We start from the raw sequence: 22,756 nt of genomic DNA on the forward strand, positions 1-22,756 counted from the left end.
TTTAAATCCCAGGGACCCATGATGTCACTGTAGAAGAAAGAATGTGAGAAAAATGATATGTAAAGCATAAAACCACTATACATTTCAAATGAATAACGAGCTAAAAGCATACCGTCAGAATGTATGATAAATGTAACTCGCATTGTTGCACCATGGTAAACTTAAATGTACTTGGTCTAATCTGTTGTTGCAGAATAAGGTGTTGTATGGCTTGAGGTGCTGAACAAATGAGCAAATGCACAATATAGGAGTCTTATAAGAATCATATAAGGAAAAATATATATGGCCTGGGAACTGAATATGCTCTGCAGACTTTTACTTTAGTTTGTCTCCATTTTCTCTTCCTCCTTCAGGATCTTGGACTTCTCCTTTAACCTCCTAAGACAAATAGAGGGACTGCAACATCTCACCCAGCTGAAGAAGCTATTTCTTGTCAATAACAAGATCAGCAAGATCGAGAACGTGGGCCACCTCCAGCAGATACAGATGTTAGAGCTAGGGTCAAACCGGATCCGGGTAAGCAATAAGAAAATACTCAGAAGTAGATAGCGACAACAGTAAAAAGGATTGATGAGAAAAGGCTGAGCAAGAGATGTCTATAAGAGAAAAGGAAATGAAAGCTAATGTGCAAGATACCCCTGCTTAACCCGGGACTTTCCCAGAGAATAATCCTTTGTCTATGCCTTCACTGTAAGTGTCTCAATCTCCGGCTGTTGATGTATCTACACCAGACTTCTCCAACGACTAGCTCATGAGCTACTGGTAGCTCATGAGCTACTGGTAGCTCGCCAGCGACATGCAAGTAGCTCTCTAGTGTGCAGCACAGCATAATAAATTAGCACCTTTTGTTTTGTTGAATTATTATATGTGTCTTTAATTTGAAAGGTGAGAATTCGCAATACAAATGTTTGTGTTTTCGGGACTAATAAGCTAACGTTTGCAGAAAAATGGATTTCCCCAAAATATTTATGGATCAATTCTATTTATTTTATAGCCATAGCAAAACATTTGTATACACATCCGCCTACAACCTAGGGCCAGCAGCGCTATCATTGATCAGCTAGAATGAAAACTTTACACAGCTGTTCGCATACAACCCTGGGGCCGGCAGCTTTGTGAAGTCATAGTTCAAGATACAACAAAACAATGCAAACATCCCCTGAAAGACACCCCCGTCTCCTAAAATAAAATTGTGGAGACCCATAACTGCGGTCTAGTAGCTTTGATGTAGGCATAAGTGGGTGCATGGCTTTATTGTATGTTTAAGGCGGGGATTCACCTTCAGAGATCTAGATTGTGGGGAGCAAACACAAAAATTTAAGATAAGTCAGGCATGCATGTCAGCTCATTAAATTTGGAGGACAGAATAGAGATGAATGGTGCCAACAAGTCTGAGTAGGAGTCATGTGTCTGGTTGTCACTGCGACGGGCACCGGAGGCCAATACAAAATATATTTAAAGCTTACATTTGAGTGAAAATTCTTATAATATTACCCTGGTGCCTGGAAGATTGCAGATATGGCTGCTGGGTGATACCCATGTAGAGGCATTCAGAATTGAAAAAACCTTTCTACATTAGTGCTGGCAACTCTGCATAATGCACTGAGGGGATTATGCTGGTAATCTTGCTTGGGTTGGCCACTATCCTAATCTTGTCTGACGTGGTCATCATAACAACACTAATCATATTAGTAGCTCAGGATCATTTTCATTGAACATAAATAGCTCTAGTAACCGAAAATGTTGTAGACCCTTGATCTACACACAAGTAGGCTGAGGACAATCGGGAACTGCACAAACGTCATTAATGGGAGTCTTCAGTAGGATAGAGAATTATGGAGAGTGCTAAACAACTTGTCTGAACAAATAGATTCAGAGGAGAGAATGGCAAGAGCATTGGTGAAAATAAAAAGAAAGAAATCTGGGTGTAGGGCGTAAGTGGCCGCATGGGGCAGAGAGGTAGAGGGAAGTCAAACAACTTGAAACAGCAAATACATGTAAAAACAGAGGGTAAAGTGACGATTGTAGAGAAAGATGAGCATAATTCTCTAGACAATTGTACAAGGGTTAAAGTACTGGACGAGACAGCGAAGAAAAGAGCCTTTGAAGATGAAGCATAAGAAGGAAATAGGTGAGATACGTGTTGGTAGAGAAAGGCGAAAGAGGGGCACATAGAAGAAAGCATAAAGCATTAAGTAATGAAAAAACACGGCTTGTAATTGAAAATTGCTGGGATGAAAAACTAAAAACTGCCCAGAAATAAAGGCTAAGGAAAAATGTGGACGTGAAAGGACAGCAGGAGGGGGAGTTTAAATGCAACTTGTGAAAGTTATGGGTATACGAAGAAAATAGATTTTTAGGGAGCATGTGTGAAGAAAAAAGGTAGTGGATTGAAGAAAGGCATTGTGGTGAAAAGAACAGGCTTGGACAATGATAGCGCTGCACTGCGGCACTTGTTTGTTTCTGTGATGAACTTTGGGCATACGGTATTAGAAATATCAAGGTCCACAAATAAAAAATCCGAACTTGTATCTTTATTAGCCTGTATTGTTGACAATTAGCTTGTAAAATGCATCATTAGGCCATATGTAGTAAAGAGAATTGAAAGTTATGTCTGGATTCATTTAAATTTTCTTTGAAATGGGTTATGTAGTTTGCTTGGTGATCCAGAGAATTGTGTCTCAGATGTGCTGCGTAAAAATGTAACAACCCTCTTTCTCCAACATTAGATCTTTCATATATTCAAATGCTTAAATCATTCCTCGTCGTCAGGCTGGGAATTCCCAGTATATTTAAATAACCGTGAACCGTACTAAAATGGCCATAGACTTGATCCAACAGTCTTAGTGTAGTAGCACAACCACCTGATTTGAAGTAAAACAACCTTCAGCCAGTGGGGTGGAAGTGTCAGCTCTCCTACTCCCCTTAAAGGCCACTATAGCTCTAAGATTTCTGCCGCACGTTGTGTGTACAGGAGTCCCCAGGTAGACCTTTGCTTTAACCTTTCAGTGAACTCAAAAGTGTTAATTTTCCTTCTTCCCTGCAACTGTTTGTGAGAAAGAGGTTCTGTTGCAGTACCGCACACTTTTTGTCTGACTTTTGATGCGATTTTGACTGAAGAGTACTAAGTCCCTGCTTTCCAGATTCCCAGTACCAGTATTCTTCCCCTAAAAACATGTCCTCAATTCCCTGTGAAGTGAAAAAATGATCAAGTCGACATGGAACAGTGCCTGTGTGCCATGCCAGCTAGCTCTGCCTAAGATATAGGTAAGTAGCCCCTTTAGCAAGCTTTACCGGTCCTAAGGCAGGGTGCACTATTCCCAGGTGTGGGCACATCTGCATGAGCAGCTATGCCCCTACAGTATTAGGGTCTACTCTTTAATATTGTAGGTGCCAGGGAAGCCATGGAGTAGATAGGCTGGAAACCTGACAACTCGAGTTACACAGCACCATAATGGCTTCCCTGAACCCAGGAGTGTTGGTTACCAGCAAAACACACAAGATGATGGACGGAATGTTGCACAATGGCAAAACATTCACCCCAGTCACAGATCTGAGTTTAATCTATCGTTATTTTGCTTACCAAGCCACCCCTGTTCAGACATGGCCATATGCATATCAGTCTTGATCCTGTGCATCATGGGAACAGTCCAGCCCGAACTGCCAAGCCAGGTCTTCCCTGGACCGGAATCAAGCATCCTAGGACCGGTTTCTGTCTCTCAGCCGTCTTCAGCCAGGATAGCTTGACTCCAGTGGCTTAGTGAGCACGGGACCCACGTCTGGGCATACCCTTCCAACATAGGGTGAAAAGCAAAACACACAAGATGATGCACGGAATGTTGCACAGCGGCAAACAGCTCCTTGTAATAAATCTGCATTGATGCCAGTGTGAGATTTATTAAAACATGTACTCAAAGGGGACCTGAGATGTGCCCCCTGAAAGCCTACAGAAGAGGCGAGGTGAATCACAACTTTCAGTCCCCGCCATCTTGAGGATGGGAAGACCCCTCCAGTCAGTCTATGCTATCTCTCACATGATGGGTGTCATAATAGAGGGTTCAGTCGCCCCAGGTAAGGTGTCCATTGGCCCTATCTACTACTCCCCCCAAATAGGTCCACAAAATTTAGTATTTAGGCAGCTACCCCAGACCTAGAAACCTGATCTGCGACGGCCTAAGAAGAAAAATGACAACTGCCTTGGCCCCAGCCCTACCAGCCTGTCTCCAGCTTCTGCGAACCTGCGGCCTGTCTTGCAGCCAGCAGTCTCGGAAATTCATGGGAAGACTACTCCCTTTGAAAAAGACTCCAATCTCCTGTGGGCAGCGGATCTATCCTGAAGAAACCTACTCTAAGGACTCTGGATCAGCGTCTCCTGCCCACTCTGCACCCGATGTCCACATCCCGAGTCTGAGTGGCTCACCTGTGCAGTGAAGTCTCCCTGACGATTCTGACCTCGTGTCTAGTGTTTGGCTAGCCACTCCTGCGCTCCACAACTGTACTTGCAATGTGAAACCAGAGGCTCACCGCTACCAGCTCCGGTACGAAAACTCAGACTTCGAAAGGCACCACTTCAACCAAAGCCCCTGGGCCTTGGTGAGCTGAGCAGGCTGTGCCTCTATGACCACCTAAATCCCAACTTACCTCTGCTGTTGTTGGTCGTCCTCCTGCAACCCTTTTGTGCCACACCTGCAGTCTCTTTGCCGAAAGAAGAATCCCTATTGAAAAGCATTGGGCGCCCATCGTTGAAATTGCTCCCTGCACCTGGCCACCCCTGTGCCGCTGGTGGTCTATGTTTGGTGCTAATTTGTGCCTCCCCCCTCTGTGCTTAACCTATCCCTCAAAGTTTTGCCCCTGCAACTGATCTACTTACCTGCGAACAGTGTGGCACCAGGCACCCCCTGTCTCCATTGGAAATCATTGACTCGAGCTCCGATTTCGACCTCTGCACCGGGCCGCTCCTCTGGCGGTGCAGTTTTGGTACTTACTAGACCCCTGGCCCTTGCTGACTCTTGGCTCTGAAGACTGGGATTGTAAATGTAATACTTAACTGGTTAACTGCAATATTGTTTTTCCCATAGGATAACATTGGACTGCATTGAAAAGTTTGTGTCTATTTTTTTACAAAGTGAAAAGTATTTTCGATTAAAAACGTACTTACCTGATTACAAAGACCTTGGTCTTAAAATAAAATACAAAGTATGTTTTTCAAAAATTGGTCTGTATCTCATTCTTGAGTCGTTTGTCCTTTATTGATCATGCGTGTTCAATAAATGTCTTGCGCTCATCTGTGTTGGGACTAAGACTACTTGCCCATACTACCACTAATATTGGTGGCAGGATGTGTACAGCATCCAATCCTTCTAGTGACTCTTTACAGTATTCCCTGTTCCAAATTAAGGCAATCAATAGTCAAAATAAGGCATGTTAAATTACATTGGTACGTATCGCATATATTTGCGCAGACATCACATTACAAATGCAAGACTTCCACAAAGTAAGAGAAAACCACTCCAATACATGAAAACAAGAGGGTGTACGACTCTATTTTTACACTGCTGTTTGTGTCTCAAATATAAATCAAATGTTCCATACAAAAATGTCATATAAAGTGTCTAAGATAAAATTTTGCTTATATCAATAAGTCAAGTCCATCAACTCTCTGCTTTTCATACTGACATATTGGTGATCCCATTCAGGTCGGGAGTGTAATTTCTTCAAGTCCCCTCCCAGATGTTAATCTCATCCATACTTCGGGGGTGGGGGTCATGCAATGAGTTTGGATACTCTCCATAACCTCATAAATGTGCAGACGCGAGTTATCTGATGTTACAACACATGCTTTACCCCACATGCCGTTACAACGCAGATTTTTACCCCGACTTGCTGTCGGGGTGAGCTGGAGTTTGGAATAGTATAATTTACTATTCCAACTCAAGTCTGTGCCACAGTAGGGAAGGTGTTGGAGTTAAATCCAACACCTTATATCCCCTACAACAAGCCATTTTCATTGTAATGGCATGCAGGGTAAAAGCATGTGTTGTAATTCTTCTTACAAATACTTTTGTCATGGTCTGTGGTTTGCACAGTTTACTGCATAGCATTGTATCAGCTTGGACGCTGTCCTGTAGTGCCTCTTGTAATTTCCTGGTTAAGTGATCCTCAGTGTCTCCGGAGCTTCTGGGTAATGTTGATCTTTCCAGTCAGTTCTTTTGGAATCATGTGTTGAGCAGTGTGTAAACAAAGTTTTGGAGTGTAGTAACTTCTCAAAATATGTGAATGGCATACTCCGTTTACAAAGAAGCATAGATAGTTTTCCTGGAAGATACATTATTTTTAAAATACGAATGCCCAAATGGAGCATTGATGGCTGTAATGATGAATACTGGGAGACTGAGAATCTCACGTGTGGCTAAAATATGTGATGACTGTAAGAGAGTGCTCTCTTTTTGCATGGTTGCCCCCACTTTTTGCTAAAATGCTGATGTACTTTGAATGAGTGTGCCTGGACTTCTGCCAAACAGGACCCAGGGCCTATGTTCTTTCCCTAAACTGCTTTGAAGACAAAACCCAATTGGCACTGTCTGGCCACAGGTCAGTCCCTTGTAAATGGTACCACAGGTACCAAGGGCACTGTGGCCAGGGAAGGCTCCTAAGGGCTGCAGCACTTATTGTGCCACCCTTAGTGTGTGGGCCTCAGCGCTTCAGCGGCGGGGGACGCCACGAGGCAGGTCAGCGCTCCCACTCTCAGGGCACAGCGCGATAGGAAGCAGAGTGGCGCTTGGTGATGTCAGCTCCCCAGTGGCCACAGCAGACCAGGGGCACAGCGCGATAGCAGGCAGGGGGTGCTGGAAGATCACAGAGCCTCGAGGCACAGGAGGCACGGGGCACAGCGCTACAATGCGCAACAGCAGTTCTTGGGGTCACAGCGCCGGGGAGGGCGAGCGCTTAAAAGGCAGCTCAGTTCACTTCAGTTTTAGGCAGTTTAACAGTTCAGGCGAGGCAGGACAGGCCACACGACCGTGGCAGAACAGCATAGGGGATTAGGCAGGACAGCGCAGAGGCCCAGGTTAAGACGAAGGGTCGCAGAAGTGACACAGCCCAGCACCTGGTTGATCCCCTGTAGTCCTGTATGCAGTCAAGGGTTCCTCTTGGTGCTTGTTGGTTCCTGCGCCCTTGATAGGCAGTTTCTTGAAGGGGGGGGGGGGGGGGGAGTTGAGTTGGTAGCTGAAGACAGGTGGGTCTCAGCAGGTCACTGCAGGTGGTCCCTGGGTTCCCCTCCCGCCGGGCCAGATCAGGGTCCCTCACTCAGTTTGGTGGGTAGCGCCTAAGCCCTGTCACCCCCAGCGGCATAAGTCCCCCTCTAGGCTCTTCCGCCTAAGTCTCCTGCGTAGGTTCCCCCAGGTCAGTGTTGCCCCCACTAACTAAAGTTTCCCTCCTTTCCTTATATATGCCCAGGTCAGGTGACCACACTCTAGGGCGGCAAAAGTAGACCCCTCCCCTGTTCTGGAAGGTTCCATGAGCTTCCCTAGGCAAGCTATGGGGGGAAAAGGCGGGCTGGTGTTGCAACAATGTTTAGGGTCCCAGCTAGCTCCTGGCAACTAGGATGCTACTAAAAAGACCACTCCGCAGTAGCAGGGGTCTGTGGCAGCCATGTTGGAAGAAGAGAGCACCTGCACCTTAGCATTGATTAGCAATGGGAGGGCGCTTGGAGACCTAAGGCCAACGAAAAAGAGGGTAGGAAAAATGAGGCAAAGGTGAAAAAAACAGGGAAAGACCACCATAGGGCTGACAGGTCTAACAGTGCCATGTTGTGTTTTCACTTTTTTCTGCAACAAGACGTGCAGACTGCAGTGGCAGTCTGCATGAGTAAGGTGAGGGGTCCCTTATGGCGGCATGATTGCTGCAGCTCTTAGGGACCCTCTTTAGTACCCTTACCCTAGGTACCTGGGGTTCCATTTACGAGGGTCTTACAGGGGTGGTAAAAGTATTGCCATTTGAGGGAACAATTGTACAGTTTTAGGTCAAGAGATCGGGCCTGGGGACCTGGTTAGAAGGACTCCAGTGTACTTTCTGTCGACATTGCATTGAATATCAGGCAAAAAGTGGGGGTGATCTTGTCATAAAGGGGCACTTTCCTACAATGGCGACCACACATAGGGACTTTTGGGTGCACTGTTGACCTCACACGAGGGGTGTATTTACCACCAAATGGTGATGACACGCACGTTAAAAAAAAGAAGATGCAAGACCTGATTCTGTGCCCAACCACTGGATGGCAGACTAATTCACAGCATGTAAATCCATATAACCCTTCTAGCTGCAAAAACTACTACTACTGATAAGTAATCATTTCCTTCTTTGGAAGCTCAATACTGTGGCACACTTAAAATTAGTTTCAAAACAGTGCTTCTCCGCCAATAACATTAGCAAGGAGAATAGGGGAAAAACAAGCGTTCACCATCAAAGAACCTTTACTTCAGTTCATAAAGGACAGAGTCATCCTGAGAACCATCTGTGATTCATGCGCAAGATTCCTACTAACTTTCACTTAAATGAGCCAGACAATCAATTATCTTTCTTCCAAACCCATCTACATTAGCAGAAAGATCGTTACATTATTGGAATTGCATAGATGTCTCAGGTTCTACATGAAAAAAAAACAAAGGACATACGCTCATCAGGTATGTTGTTCATCTCTTTTGGACAGCCAGCAAGAGGTTGTATCCTCCCCAAACAGGGGTTAGGACATTGGCTGTCAGTCTACATTATCTTCTGTCACCCCAAGGCCAAGCATCCACTACAGGGAAGGTTTAGGGAGCATTCCAGGAGTAGGGCTGCGACTGTGGCACTATGTACTGTTGTGCCCCTGTGAGACATTTGCTGTGCAGCCACCTAGAAAAGCAGGCACACTTTCATGAAGCACTATAGTCTAGGCATGGGTGCAGAAGCTGACACAGCAGTGGGACAGGCAGTCCTCAAAAAACCTGTTTCAATAAAGGTGAGCCTAATACCTGCTATATATTATGTGCTATGATGGATATATATAAGTTTATCCTCTGACTCACGCAGCGCGGGACGCGCAGCAGGAAAACCTCTTTCTAATTTCATTTTTTGTGGTTTGGTGCTGGACTTCTGCGGGGGATGCTCCACAGCAAGGAGGAAGGCGAGAGGCATCAGCGGTAGGAAGGCGGGTTGACCACTGACCTGGGACTTCAACAACCAGCACTCCCAGTAGTGGCGCCCTTCCTGCTGCATCACCAGTAGGCGCCCGGCCCCTTTAAATTTCTCCTCTGACTCCCGCAGCGCAGGAGGAAACCCTCTTTCTAATTTTGGAGCTTTTTGTGGTTTGGTGCTGGACTTCTGCAGGGGACGCTCCACAGCAGGGCGGCAGGCAAGAGGCATCAGCGGTAGGAAGGCGGGCTGACCACTGACCTGGGACTTCAACAACTAGCACTCCCAGTAGTGGCGCCCTTCCTGCTGGATCACCAGTAGGCGCCCGGCCCCTTTAAGTTTCTCCTCTGACTCCCGGACCGGGGGGGGGGGTGCCGTCGTGGGCCGGAAGAGGCTGGGCTGGGCCCCCTCTCTAAGAACTGTCCCCCGAACCTTATTGACTGGATTTATATTGTGAGTACTTTCTCCTTGGATTGCATCACTTAAAAAGTTGTAACTGCCACTGTTCCATGATGTCAAAACGCAAATTAAATAACAAAACATCCAGTCGGAAGGCAGCAGGGCAGCAATCACTCCTAACATACCTCTCCGGGGCTATGGGGCCAAAGAAGAACAAATACACAGGGTAGAGGAAACAATAACACAAGTGGGGGCAGAAGGAGAGGTGGGAGGGAAAGGGGATACCGCTGGTCGTATTGCAAAACAAAAGGACGGCAAACCCAAAAAACATGGAGAATGGATGCATACAGGTTGGGGATGATGAAATAATCCTAAGCGACCATAGCGAGACGGGGGAGGATTCACACCCACCCCCCAAACGTAGTAAGTTAGCAGTACGGAGGGAGGACCCCAAGGTAAATGAAGCGGCTAATTTAAAACTGCTAAATGGCCAAAAAGATAAAGCTGGGAAAAAGATAAAAACAACTAAAAAACAAGCTACACGGAAACCACACATGAAGAAAAACCAAAATAACGTTGGCAATTTTCCTATTTCAGACATAATCGAAGGTCAAAATGGTATGAAAGCTATTCTTCATAATATCATGGAGTCTTTAAAATCTGACGTTCTAAGGGCTTTGGGGGCATTATCAGATAGGGTGACCAACATAGAAACTACTTTACGGGGTACTACATGCAGTTGCATAGAGCGAATATACAGGAACCCCGGGGGTGCCCTTGATCATAAATCAAATACTTCCACTGAGAGAATAAACACCACAACGGTGGTTAGGGTCTATAAAGACACAACTCCAGTGCAAACACTGTGTAGTGTGGACAAACTAAGGAAACATGCTCGGCATCAAATGAAACAGACTTACACTAACACAGGCCCAGATGTGCTTTCACATCGAGGAGTTCCAAGCCACAATCAAGTAAAGAGAGGATTTACCTCCAGCTGCCACCCCTTATGTGGTCATCTTAGAGAATGTCCCAGAAATAGTACCACCCGCTCAGGAATCATGGAGTGAAATGCGTAATAAATCACTACATTGGTTAGGAAAGCGAACTGGCCTAGGTGATCTTTTATTCAACTATTTTAAAATGGCCAGACTAGTATCATGGGTAGGGAAAGGTTGAAAAGAGCTTAAAGGTGGTTGTATTGTCCTGACCTTCAGTGATCCCAGTTTAATTAGGGACATTCTGAATAGGGCAGGGAGTAACTATCATGATCACCTTGGTATTAATGTATTGCCTTTGGGGTTCTTCTATCCACCATCCCAGATTAACCAAAATGTTGATCTGTCCTATCCTGTAATTGCACCCTTTGGGATAGGCTCAGTGAGGGACTCACAATTCACACAATCTACAGGGAAAAACTGGACACATCCAAACCGTTTTGATCTCTTGTCATGGCTGGATGACCAGGATTGACAGCCTGAAACCCCCAAGAGGGAGGAAACCCAGGGGAACTTGATGATGCTCCCAGAGGTGATTGAGAATACAGGAAATCCCAAGAGGAATAGTTTTAATAGCTCGTGTGTCTACGATAATAACCCACATGGGGTGGAAATTAACTATCAGTCTGCGGCTGCTCCCATAGATCGATGTCTAAGTGATGGAGAAAGGATGGATGTCAGCAGACAAATAAGCACTACACAGGGAATGCCTGATAGATTTAGAAAGGGGGAGGGTGTTTAAACTCTTGAGCTGGAACATCGCAGGCCTAACCGCGAAAGTACATGACCCTGACTGGATACTATTTGTAGAGGAGTATGACATTCTATGCTGCCAAGAAACATGGTCAGAAGAAGCAATCCACATTCAGGGATTCATGACATTCCATACCCCCTCAACCATCACTGATCACGGCCGCAATAAGGGGGGCTTGTCTACCTACATCTCTGTAGAGGCCGGGATACTAAATGTTAAGATCAATTCTTGGTCTGAGTTCTATCAAATTTTGATTATGAAGTTAAGAGGGAACAAGGAGGTGGTCATAGTTAATTTTTACAACAATGTCCCATTAAATCAAAAAGAGACAGCTATGAGGGAATTGGTCAGCGAACTAAAAACTGTAGAGGAGTATAGGGTAGTAGACATGCCTCTAATATGGATAGGAGATTTTAACTGCTCTCTCTGTGCCCATAGTGAACATGGCATTTGTGGCCTAGACAATGATAGCAAGGGAATAGCCTCACACTTTAGTCATAATAAAAATGAAGACTTGCTTAATGACATACTCCATCAATTCGATCTGGGTTTTGCAAACGAGCTGGGTGAAAATTGTACACCTTTCAAGCCAACCTGTAACGGGAGAGGTTGTAACACCATCATTGATTTCATTATATTATCCAAGAGATATGCTTCTAGTCTCCTAGTGTAACACAGAAGCAAATTCAATGAGTGACCACTACCCAATTAGCCTACAGATCATGGTCGCAAAAAATCATAAAAACAAGAATAGACCTACTCCCTATGAATTTGAGGTCCAACTCGCTGCTACAAATGGATATCCCCTAAAATGGGATAGAGTTGATTCTGAGGTCTTTTTGCATAATTTAATTGCCAAAACCTAGACAGAAATAGATACATGCCTCAGGCAGGGGAGTGCAACTGAGGATATCTATTATGCCTTCCTTAAGATAACAGAGGAGGCTTATAGACTCCTAAGGAGGGAAAATAGCATGGGAAGATCAAATCAGAATGGATGGTTTGATAGAGAGTGTTCCAGAGCCCACACGCATCTTAAAAATATCCTGCACACTACACCAAAATGTAAGGAAGACAATAGCCAGGCAAAGATTGCGTATCACCTCACCCTAAAAAAGCGGAAAAAAACAGCTAAAGCAGGAATCCTGGGAAACCTTACATCAAGCTTGCATTATGCAGGATAACAGAGGCTTTTGGAAAGCTGTATATGCCCCCTTTCACCAAGACAAACAGGTAGACATCATAGATGTGGCCATTTCGGGAGAAAAGTTGGTAGAATATTTTGGGGACCTATATAAAGCGAAGAGAGCAGTGACTGATATGACCGATGTACAACCAGAAAGCGAATAGGGAATCTTCCCCCTTAATTTGAATATTACCCTAGAGGAGGTGATACGACCATTAGAGAGAGTGCGGCAGGCAAAGCACCAGGGCCAGACGGGATCCCAGTGGATGTATATAGATCGAATATAGATCTGTGGGCCCCGTTGCTAACAATGGTATTAAATAGCACCTGCAATTTTAAACTTATTCCCACCTGGTCAGATGCGAAAGTGATACCTATCTTCAAGAAGAGAAACAGGAACGACCCTAGCTGCTACCGGCCTATTTCTCTTCTTGATGCCCTTATGAAAATTGTGGGGAGAATTATTTTAAATAGACTTCAAACCTGGGCATCTGAGGAGGGCATTTTAACAAAACTACAATTTGGCTTCCGGTCAGGTATGGGAACCATAGAGCAGGGATTGAACCTGGCTCTAATTATAGACAAATATATAAGGGCCAAAGGGGGAAACTCTTTCTGACCTTTGTAGACTTGAGCTCAGCGTTCAACTGCGTTGACTATAGCACATTATGGGCTACATTAGAAGATCTTAAGGTGGACCCGGTTTTATTATTGCTCATGAAGGAAATGTACAGAAATGCAGGAGCAAGGGTGCGCTTTGGAAAGAGGGGGGAGTGCTCGGCCAAATTTTCTATCGGAAAGGGTGTCAGACAGGGGTGCATACTGGCCCCTTTTAAATAGCCCGGGCCAATACCTAAGTAGAGACCAAAATGATTACACAACCATAGGGGGCGCCCCCGTTCCCCTCTTACTATATGCCGACGACTCGGTGATCATGTCAAGAACACAACAGGGCCTTCAAAGGGCAGTGACTAGCTTTGCCACCTAAATGAAAGAGGGGGGTTAAGAGTGAATATATCCAAGACTTTCTTCACTATGGGTTGTGGCAATAAGAAAAGCACACCGTGTAGCATCTTTATTGATAATAGAAAAATAGAAAACACTGACATCTTCTGTTAGCTAGGCATTACCTTTGATAAGAGAGGCACCTGGAAATCAGCGATTAAGGCTAGGAAGCTGATATTCACCAGAGCCGTGGGGGCAGTCTTAAATTTTGCAAAAAAGATTGGCGAAAGACCTGTGAAAGAATTGATGGAAGTTTACAAAACAAAATATGTATCCACCGGGACATATGGGGCAGAGCTATGGGGCGTTGAAGGGCCAGATGTAATACAATCTTGTGAAAAAGGTTTTATCTGCTTTCTTCTGGGCATTCCAGCTTTCTTCGCTACCTATAGCTGCCATCAGAAATTAGGCATCCCTTACATATTATATACCATCAAGGTAGCCCCGTTGCTATTATAGCACAAGATATGGGTAACGGAGAAAACGGGTTTTAACAGGGAGGTAATACGGGATTGCCTTAAACTAGATGGGGCCAGAGAAATGGTGTGGCGTAATTATATAAGTGGGCTAACGAATGCCATTGGGTATCCTGAATACTTTACTGATCCCAGGAGACTTGAAGATATTTGTAGGAAAGATCTGAAGGCTCGCTGCATGAAATACCTTGACGAGCAAAGATGGGTTAAAGAGAGGGAAAAACAAACGGTTATGGCACACCAATTGGTTTTGAGTGGTGAGGGCACTCAGCAATATCTTCTCATGGTGCCGAGCAGCTTTAGCCGCATGATATTGGCCCGTTTTCTTTTTGGTTCTTTCTTTATAATGGTCTTATTTCCTGTGATAAACGTCTGGTCACCTGACAAACTCACATGCCCCTCTGATGATGTATCCCCACAATCCACTTTGCACTGTTCTTTATTTTGCAAATTTTTTACGGTACCCAGGAAAAAATATCTTAAACCGATACTCAGATGCTGGAACATCAGATATTGCAGGGCAGCATTTCTTAGACTACAGATGTTAGAATCAACAGTGATTATTCTGGCTGTATCATCATACCTGAAGGTGATAATTAGGTCACGGTCAACAATGTAACATATTTTTTATATTCTATAGTATGATTTTTTTGCCTAATCTAACTACGAGGTCCTTGTGAATATTGATTGTCAGGTTTTTTATCTTATTAGACATTTTATAAAATTTTAGCTAAATGTTTCTTTTTTTAATCAAAAGATCGACACCATTGCAAATGAATTATGCTTATGCCCCATGTGATGTAATACTTATTTTAAATTGCTGTCACACATGTATATAAATATTTATTTTTTACTCCTTGTGCTTTTATGATTCCTTATGTAATGAAATCGAATGAAGCTTTATACTAATATATATATATATATATATATATATATATATATATATATATATATATATATTTTCTGAAAAAACCATTGGTTATAGACCATATGTAGTTAGGGATTAGCATTTTCAAAACCTTAATTTACTCGCACAAAACCATAGAAATTCGCATATATAGTTAGTTGCAATAACTATATATCGCGCACCCGCAATCCACTGCTGATGATGTCACATAGTACATCATTCATGACATGGTCAGTGACATCACTGATGACATCTCAAATGACATCACTGATGACATCACTGATGACAACACCCAGTGACTTTATGTTTCTGTAAAGTTAAAATATGTCTTACATATTGAAGTATGAGTGGATGTATAAGTGTCTGGATGAAGGATTTAGTAGGTGCATGACTGACTGTATGAGTGAGTGATTTAATGTGTCTCACTGAGAGCATGGGTTAGTGACTAAACTGTCTTAATTTGTGCATCATTATGTCTGTTGTTCTGTAAACTGCTGCATGTGTTGATCAGTAGCTATATGAGTAACTATATGGGTTATTGATTGGTTGCCCAAGTATTTGTATGGGAGACTGAGTGTGTGTGTGGGTGGCTGGGAGGTGTGTGACTCTGTGAATAGATGTGTGAGTAGTTGATTCACTATATGTATGGGTTCAAAAGTGCATGTGGAAACAGCTGTATGGGCGGTTGACTGTCTGCATGAGTGTATTGGTGATTGAATGGATTTCTCAGTGCTACATGTCAAAGTAAGTACATATGTAAAACACAGTACATGTGAGAGTTGACATATATAAATAACTGTGCATAAGAGCCAGCGAATGTGAGTGGCTGTATGGATCATTGTGAACATGTATCAGGGATTGTATAAGAGAGTAAATATGTGTTAGTATATGTTTGAATAAGTAAGGTGTGTATAACTGTATAGTTGAGAAAATGGAGGTGTGATTGATTCTTTGCATGACTGACTAGGTGTGTGAGTAACTCCATGGATAAGTGACAGTCTGTGAGTGTCTGTTTACACTGATTGTATCTAAGGTTATATTAAAGTCTGAAGATGTTCATTGTATTATCACATAAATGATATCATCAGCGATGTGATTAGTAATGTCAAATGAGATGTCATCAGTGATATCATCAGTGATATCATTTGAGATGTCATCAGTGATGTCATCAGTGATGTCATTTGAGATGTCATCAGTGATGTCATCAGTGATGTCACTGACCATGTCATGAATGATGTAATATGTGACATCATCAGCAGTGGATTGCGGGTGCGCGATATATAGTTATTGCAACTAACTATATATGCGAATTTCTATGGTTTTGTGCGAGTAAATTAAGGTTTTGAAAATGCTAATCCCTAACTATATATGGTCTATAACCAATGGTTTTTTCAGTGAATTTTCATGGTTTTGTAAATGCAAATTCCTAACTATATATGGTCTATAACCTATGGTTTTTTCAGTGAATTTCATAGGTTTTTTAAAAGCTAATATCTATAGCTGTAAAATATATTCTTTATTACGTGACGTATCACGTAGCCACGTGAGACGCCTCATGACGCGTCACATAAACGTGACGTATCGTCTCTGCAGCGCAAACAAAACCCGTAACGTAAGCGCGCCAGAGCACGCTTACAGATATATATATATTTTTTTTAACCTTAATTAGACAAAATCCACACGTGCACATATCTTGAGGCCTTGCAAAGGCACATCAAACAAACAGTCCCTACAATTTTGCCAAGTTTGGTGGAAATCTATTCCTTTAAATTTTATTTTACTGTTTCTCTTGGTTTTCCCCTTGTTACGCTTACCGGAATGCTACCCATTACGCAAACCGGACGCTCCAAAACACAAGATGTCGGACTCCCGTTACGCTACCGTTTAGCTGCCCGGTTCGCGTACCGGGACACGCTTCTACGGGGAAAAATCGCAATTTTTTTTTTTTGCCCCGCGGGGCACTTTAATATCCCCCTCATCAATCCTAGGGGGTCAGGAGGGGTCTACCTTGCCCCCTTTCCTTCATTTCCCCCTTCATTTTTCTCCACCTCTTGTCTCTCGATCCTACCGAGAGACAAGATGGCGGCTGCTCCGGACTGTTTACAATGTTGACAGCCAATCAGCTTCTCCTCAGACTCCCGTTACGCTGCCGGTTAGCTGCCCGGTTCACGTACCGATTTGCGCCTCTACGACGAAAAATCGCAATTTTTTTTTTTTTTTTTTGGCCCCGCGGGGCACTTTAATATCCCCCTCATCAATCCTAGGGGGTCAGAAGGGGTCTACCTTGCCCCCTTTCCTTCATTTCCCCCTTCGTTTTGGCCTCCTCTTGTCTCTCGATCCTACCGAGAGACAAAATGGCGGCCGCTACGGACTGTTTAGAATGTTGACAGACACCGGAGAGCCAATCAGCTTCGCTTTGCAAAGCTCAGTTACGCGAAAAGTACGCGAACTAGTACGCTATCTAGGACGCTGTCACAGATATATCTGTTTTTTAAAACGTTAATTTCTCAAAATCCACTGGAGCACATATATTGAGACCCAGCAAAGGCACATCGGGCTAACAGGCCCTACAATTTTGCCAAGTTTCGTGTAAATCCATTCAGCCGTTCGAGCTAAAAGTGAGGCCAAACGCCCTATGGAAAAATGAATGGGAAAAACGCGTTTTGGGACCCCCCTTTTTTCTCGGCCCCCCCTTAACGAAACCCCCCCAAATTTTCAGGGGCTGCTCAGAAACAAAATGTGCCATTTTCCTGAAAATTTCAGCCGATTCCGTCCACAAACGCCAAAGTTATTAGACATAGAATTTTCAAAAGTTCCATAGAGAAAAAATCCTAACTATATATACCTACTGGTTTATAGGGCGTTTGGCCTCACTTTTAGCTCGAACGGCTGAATGGATTTACACAAAACTTGGCAAAATTGTAGGGACTGTTAGCCCGATGTGCCTTTGCTGGGTCTCAATACACCCCCTAGGAATGATGTTGGGGTTATTAAGGGGTCCCGTGGGGAAAATAAAAAAAAATAGATTTTTTGCGGAAGAAGCGCTTTCCGGTTCGCAAACCGGGTAGCGAATCAGGACGCGAAACGGGAATTCGCCATTTTGTGTTTCGTTTTAATTAAATTACAAGATGGAGGAAAAACAATGTGAGAAATGGGTAAAAGGGGGTACGGGAGACGTATCCTGACCCCCTATGTTTTCTGAGGGTGGCTGAGGATGCTCATATATGTTGATACTTGTCTTCCAGCGGCTGCGCGTGAGCGTTTTTTTTTTTTTGCTGCGTGACGTCTGTTAACGTTCGATTCGAAGGAAATCAGGAAGTGTTGACCGCCATTTTGACACTGCGAGTAAATATATTGGTAAAAATAATTGTTATAAATTAATCCGTATTGATAAACATTGTCTGCGCCATCTTGCTTTTTTTCCAATGCCACATTTTGTCGTGCACGGCAGCCATTTTAGATGCCTTGACCAGACCCACTCTCTGCACGCCGCCGATCCTCAGCATGGCTCCCCACCCTAGCAAGCATCTCCCCCACGCACTGGTCACCCCCGCTCTCTCTCTTATGCATGGGCCATAAACCTCCCCCCATCTGCGCTGCTCTTCCCTGAGAATCACACCCTGTGCCCCCCCGACACCACCCTGCCACCCTATTAACTACCGCACCCTCTGACACTCCTCTTCCTCTGTGTCCGATTGTCCAGGCCGGTCCCAGGCTATCACCTAGCCCTGCAGATGTAGTTTATGGCCTCAACTGTAAAGAATCACCCCTCTTCAAAGGAGTTACAGTAGATCAAGGCCCCCCACCCCATGAGATCCGTCACACCACACGCGTTCCTACTATCTGATAACGATCCTGTATTGTGATTGGGGAGGTGATTCCCACTGTGAGGGTGTGTGGGACCGAGCCTGAAGCAGAAGATTCCAGGGATGCCTCTTTGTACATCAAAGTTTTTACAATTATGTGTCACATTAAAAATATATAGCACTCCAACAAAGTAGTAGGATTATAAAACTTTAATAACTTATAAATATATACAACGCAACAAAAACAGTAAACATGTTTAAAAAAATTTTTTAAAACAGAAGCAACAATGGTCAGTAGCTGTCTTTTGTGCGAATAGTCCCAAGGCAGCACAACATGCTGAGTTCTGGACGGCACCCAGGTGATGTCACCTGGGTGCCGCACTGGTTTTGGTATCCTACAATGCTGCTCCGAAAAACGGCGTGGGGCGCCGGGGGGGGGGGGGGGAGGAGAGGCGGCGTGAACGGGCCTCCCCAGGTGGAGGCTTGTCTGTTGTAGTGGGGCGCCCCTTTAGCGTTTCACTTGCCATTCAGCGGTTTTCCGCCCGCTTTTGCTGCACTGTGCCTCGTCAGTAGCGGTCTGTTGTGCGAATAGCCCAAAGGCAGCAGAACGCGCTGAGATCTGTATGGCACCCAGGTGATGTCCAGTAAGTTGCCGCACTGGTTTTGGTATCCTACAATGCTGCTCCGAAAAACGGCGTGGGGCGCCCCGGGGTGGCGGGGGGGGGGGGGGGTGGGCGGCGTGAACGGGCCTCCCCAGGTAGATGCTCGTCTGCTGTAGTAGGGCGCCCCTTTACCGTTTCAGTTGCCATTCCGCCAGCTTTTGCTACACTGTGCCTCATCCGCCATTCAGCTGTTTATCGCCCGCTCTTGCGGCTACAGCGTCTCGCTCACCATGTAGTTGAGTTGCGCCCACTCTTGCGGTGCAGCGATAGGCGGCTGCCACAGGACTCTTAAAATGGCGGCCGGCTCTTCGGATTTGGGCCTGGTCCACTAAAATGGCCCTGGGACACCTTGGAACTCGGACGCTTGTCTGCTAGGGCTTGGGCTTCATTCTTGAAAGCGTCCCCTCAGCCTTGAAGATTCTACAAAAGTCTTGGGGGCCCGACTCCCGCAGGCTTCCGGTGGGGAGCGGCTGCCATGATTGTTTGCGGAATGGCCACAACGGAGCTACGAGATGGTGGTGCTCTCATGCTGACGCCAGCTTCAGTCTGAAATATCCAGAAACACTGTAGACTATCAATTCGATGAGTTCCAGTGGAGCCCCAACGTGACCCGGTAGGTAAGAACTTGCCCTCCCCTTTTTTGAGTGATGGTTCTTGTTGCCTGTCCCCTCTGTAGTCATCTAACGGAACCTTTTTTGATTGCCGAGTGAGAAAAAAAAGGTAGGTCTTTCATCGTTTGGGAAAAAAAAATGTTTTAATCCAATGAAAAGTGTTATTTTTAGGTCATATGATCAAGCCTTCCATCATTAGGAAACCAAAAGTAAAATGAACCAATGAAAAGTTTTATAAACAAGTCACATGACCTGTTATGCGGCTTTGGGCTATAAAAAGCGTACAAAATCCGTTGGCCCATGAGGCGGCGTCAGTAGTGGACCGATGTGCGAATAGGCCGAAGGCAGCACAACGCGCCGAGATCCGGATGGCACCGAGTTGGTGTCCAGCAAGTTGCACTGGTGTGGCCATCCTACAATGCTGCGCCGAAAGACGGCGTGGGGTGCCCGGGGGGAGGCGACGCGAACGGCCCTCTTCCGCCTCCCCAGGTGGAGGCACCTCATCTGCAGTGCGGCGCCCCTTAGCGTTTCACACGCCGTCCAGCCGAGTTGCGCCCGCACTTGCTGCTACAGTAGGCCGAAAGCAGCACAACGCGCCGAGATCCGGATGGCACCGAGGTGGTGACCAGCAAGTTGCCGCACTGGTGTGGCCATCCTACAATGCTGCGCCGAAAGACGGCGTGTCCAGCTGAGTTTCTCCCGCTCTTGCGGTACAGTGACTCGAACGCGCCGAGATCCGGATGGCACCGAGGTGGTGTCCAGCAAGTTGCCGCACTGGTGTGGCCATCCTACAATGCTGCGCCGAAAGACGGCGTGTGGTGCCCGGGTGGGGGGGCGGGGGGTGGAGGCAGCGTAAACGGACCTCTTCCGCCTCCCCAGGTGAAGGCATCTCATCTGCAGTTTGATTTGGTGGATAATCTCCGACCTGCCAGTACATCCACCAATGAAGTGGCAGTGACAGAATCAGAGGCAAGGGAAACAGTTCTAAATCTTCAGAAGAACTTTGGACAAATGAAAATGACATGTTTAACTTGCGGCAAATTAATTTCATGTGGAGAGAGGAGTGTTATTCTAATCAATAGAGCTTATGAACATCATCATAGTCGCTGGTTGGTGGAGACATTTTGACTATATCCTGGACCTGTTCGGCCTCGCCCAAAATGGCGCCGGTATAAATGGGACTCGTAACTCCTTGTTGTGTACTGGTTGCCCAACCTTGATATCACGAGATATGTATGCAGTTTTGAAGCACATGGCGGGCAGGGACGAGTACTGATTGAACATTTGGACATCCCTATTGATATTAAGTTCTGATGTGTTATTGATTACTGTGCTATTGAAAGTTCGATTTAACGTCACCCATGGTACTTGCCCGCAAATGTATATCTAGATAATTTTATTGTAACTGGCTCTGTCGTACTTTAATTATAAAATGTACGTCCACCAATTCCGCAAATGTTAGACACCTTAGTTCTTGCAACCTAATGGGTCGCCCGTTACGTTGTTCTACAGTGTAAATGTCCCCATATCATATACGATTCCAGTTTGCTCCGTGGCCGGCCCACGTGGTTATAGGCCCGTATTTGTATACTGACATTTTCACAATAAAGGTTTTTAAAACAAAACATGGTAGTAGTACTTACATTGGAAAAGTTTTGAATAATAGCCACTGTTTTCGAATCAGTAAAAGGCAAGTGAAATAAAGCAGTCCAATTACATGACGGGTAAAAGGTATAATACGCAGGAACGCAGTAAAGATAAATGGTCAAGGGCTGTTGTGTTTTCTACTCCTGCAACATAAAGTGATCGATAAGAATCTGATATTCAGGCCTATCGGCGACTAAGACAGCAGGCCGAACCTCTTTTGCTCAACGGCTCCCTCATGGGACGAAGAAACGCCCTTTTTCTCGAAATAGGAATATTTTACTTGCGGGACAGTTGTAAAGTTCCCGGGAAAATACATTAGCCTGGAACATTATAACATATATGTTTAAGAAAAAAAATGTTCGAAAGCAATGAAAAGCGTTATTATGACCAAGCCTTTCATCATTAGAATAACAAAAGTAAAATGAACCAATGAAAAGTTTTATTAACAAGTCACATGCCCTGTTATGCTTATGTTACGCGCTGCACGCCGCGCTCTGGATCGCTTCCGGGAAGCTGCGCCTTGCGCACCGGACTACTTCCGGGTGCGCTAACGCGGCGCGTCATATGACGCATTACGCGACAACGCAGGTCCAGAATATAGTCAAAATGTCTCCACCAACCAGCAGTCGGAACACAACCCCTTTCAGTAGTCCAAAAAGTTCTGTTAAATGACAACAGAAGGGATAGGCTACAAGAACCTTCAGTCAAAGAGGGGAGGGCAAGTTCTTCTCTACCTGTTCACGTTGGGGCTCCACCGGAACTTATAGAATTTGGGCGGGGTGGGTGGCGGAGCCGAGCTGTCTTGCAGCCATCATGGCGTCGAGCTCAGTTCATCTCACTAGTTTCGTATTTCTCATGAGGGGTTGTTCCTAATGTTTCTATTTTAGCAAGGTCAAAAAGAGATCCCATTAGTGGCCTACTGATTTTGCTAGATTCCTTTTGTTTTTTAAAACGATTTTTCACTATCTGCAAAGACTAAACAGAGTATTGCGACTCTGTGCTTGTTTGTTATTAGAGAATGAAGCAAAGAGATCCAATTCTAAAACAGTAAATGCTTGGATAACAATCAATCAAATGGAGAGAGAAGCAGGCACGACGGATTACAATGGGGCAAAGGCCTGCGTTACCTACCCT

General features: G+C 45.0%; 1 protein-coding gene across 1 annotated transcript in view; it reads left to right on the forward strand.

Moving 5' to 3' along the window:
- Positions 1 to 22,756, forward strand: part of PPP1R7 (protein phosphatase 1 regulatory subunit 7) — a 1,034,080-nt gene that overhangs the window by 660,493 nt on the left and 350,831 nt on the right. The window contains exon 6 of the mRNA XM_086943981.1: positions 354 to 516. Coding sequence (XP_086800107.1) covers positions 354 to 516 — 163 coding nt within the window. The remainder of the gene's footprint in view (positions 1 to 353; positions 517 to 22,756) is intronic.

Source organism: Lissotriton vulgaris, chromosome 11 (genome assembly GCF_964263255.1).
Source record: "Lissotriton vulgaris chromosome 11, aLisVul1.2, whole genome shotgun sequence".
In the NCBI taxonomy this organism is placed as follows: Eukaryota; Metazoa; Chordata; class Amphibia; order Caudata; family Salamandridae; genus Lissotriton; species Lissotriton vulgaris.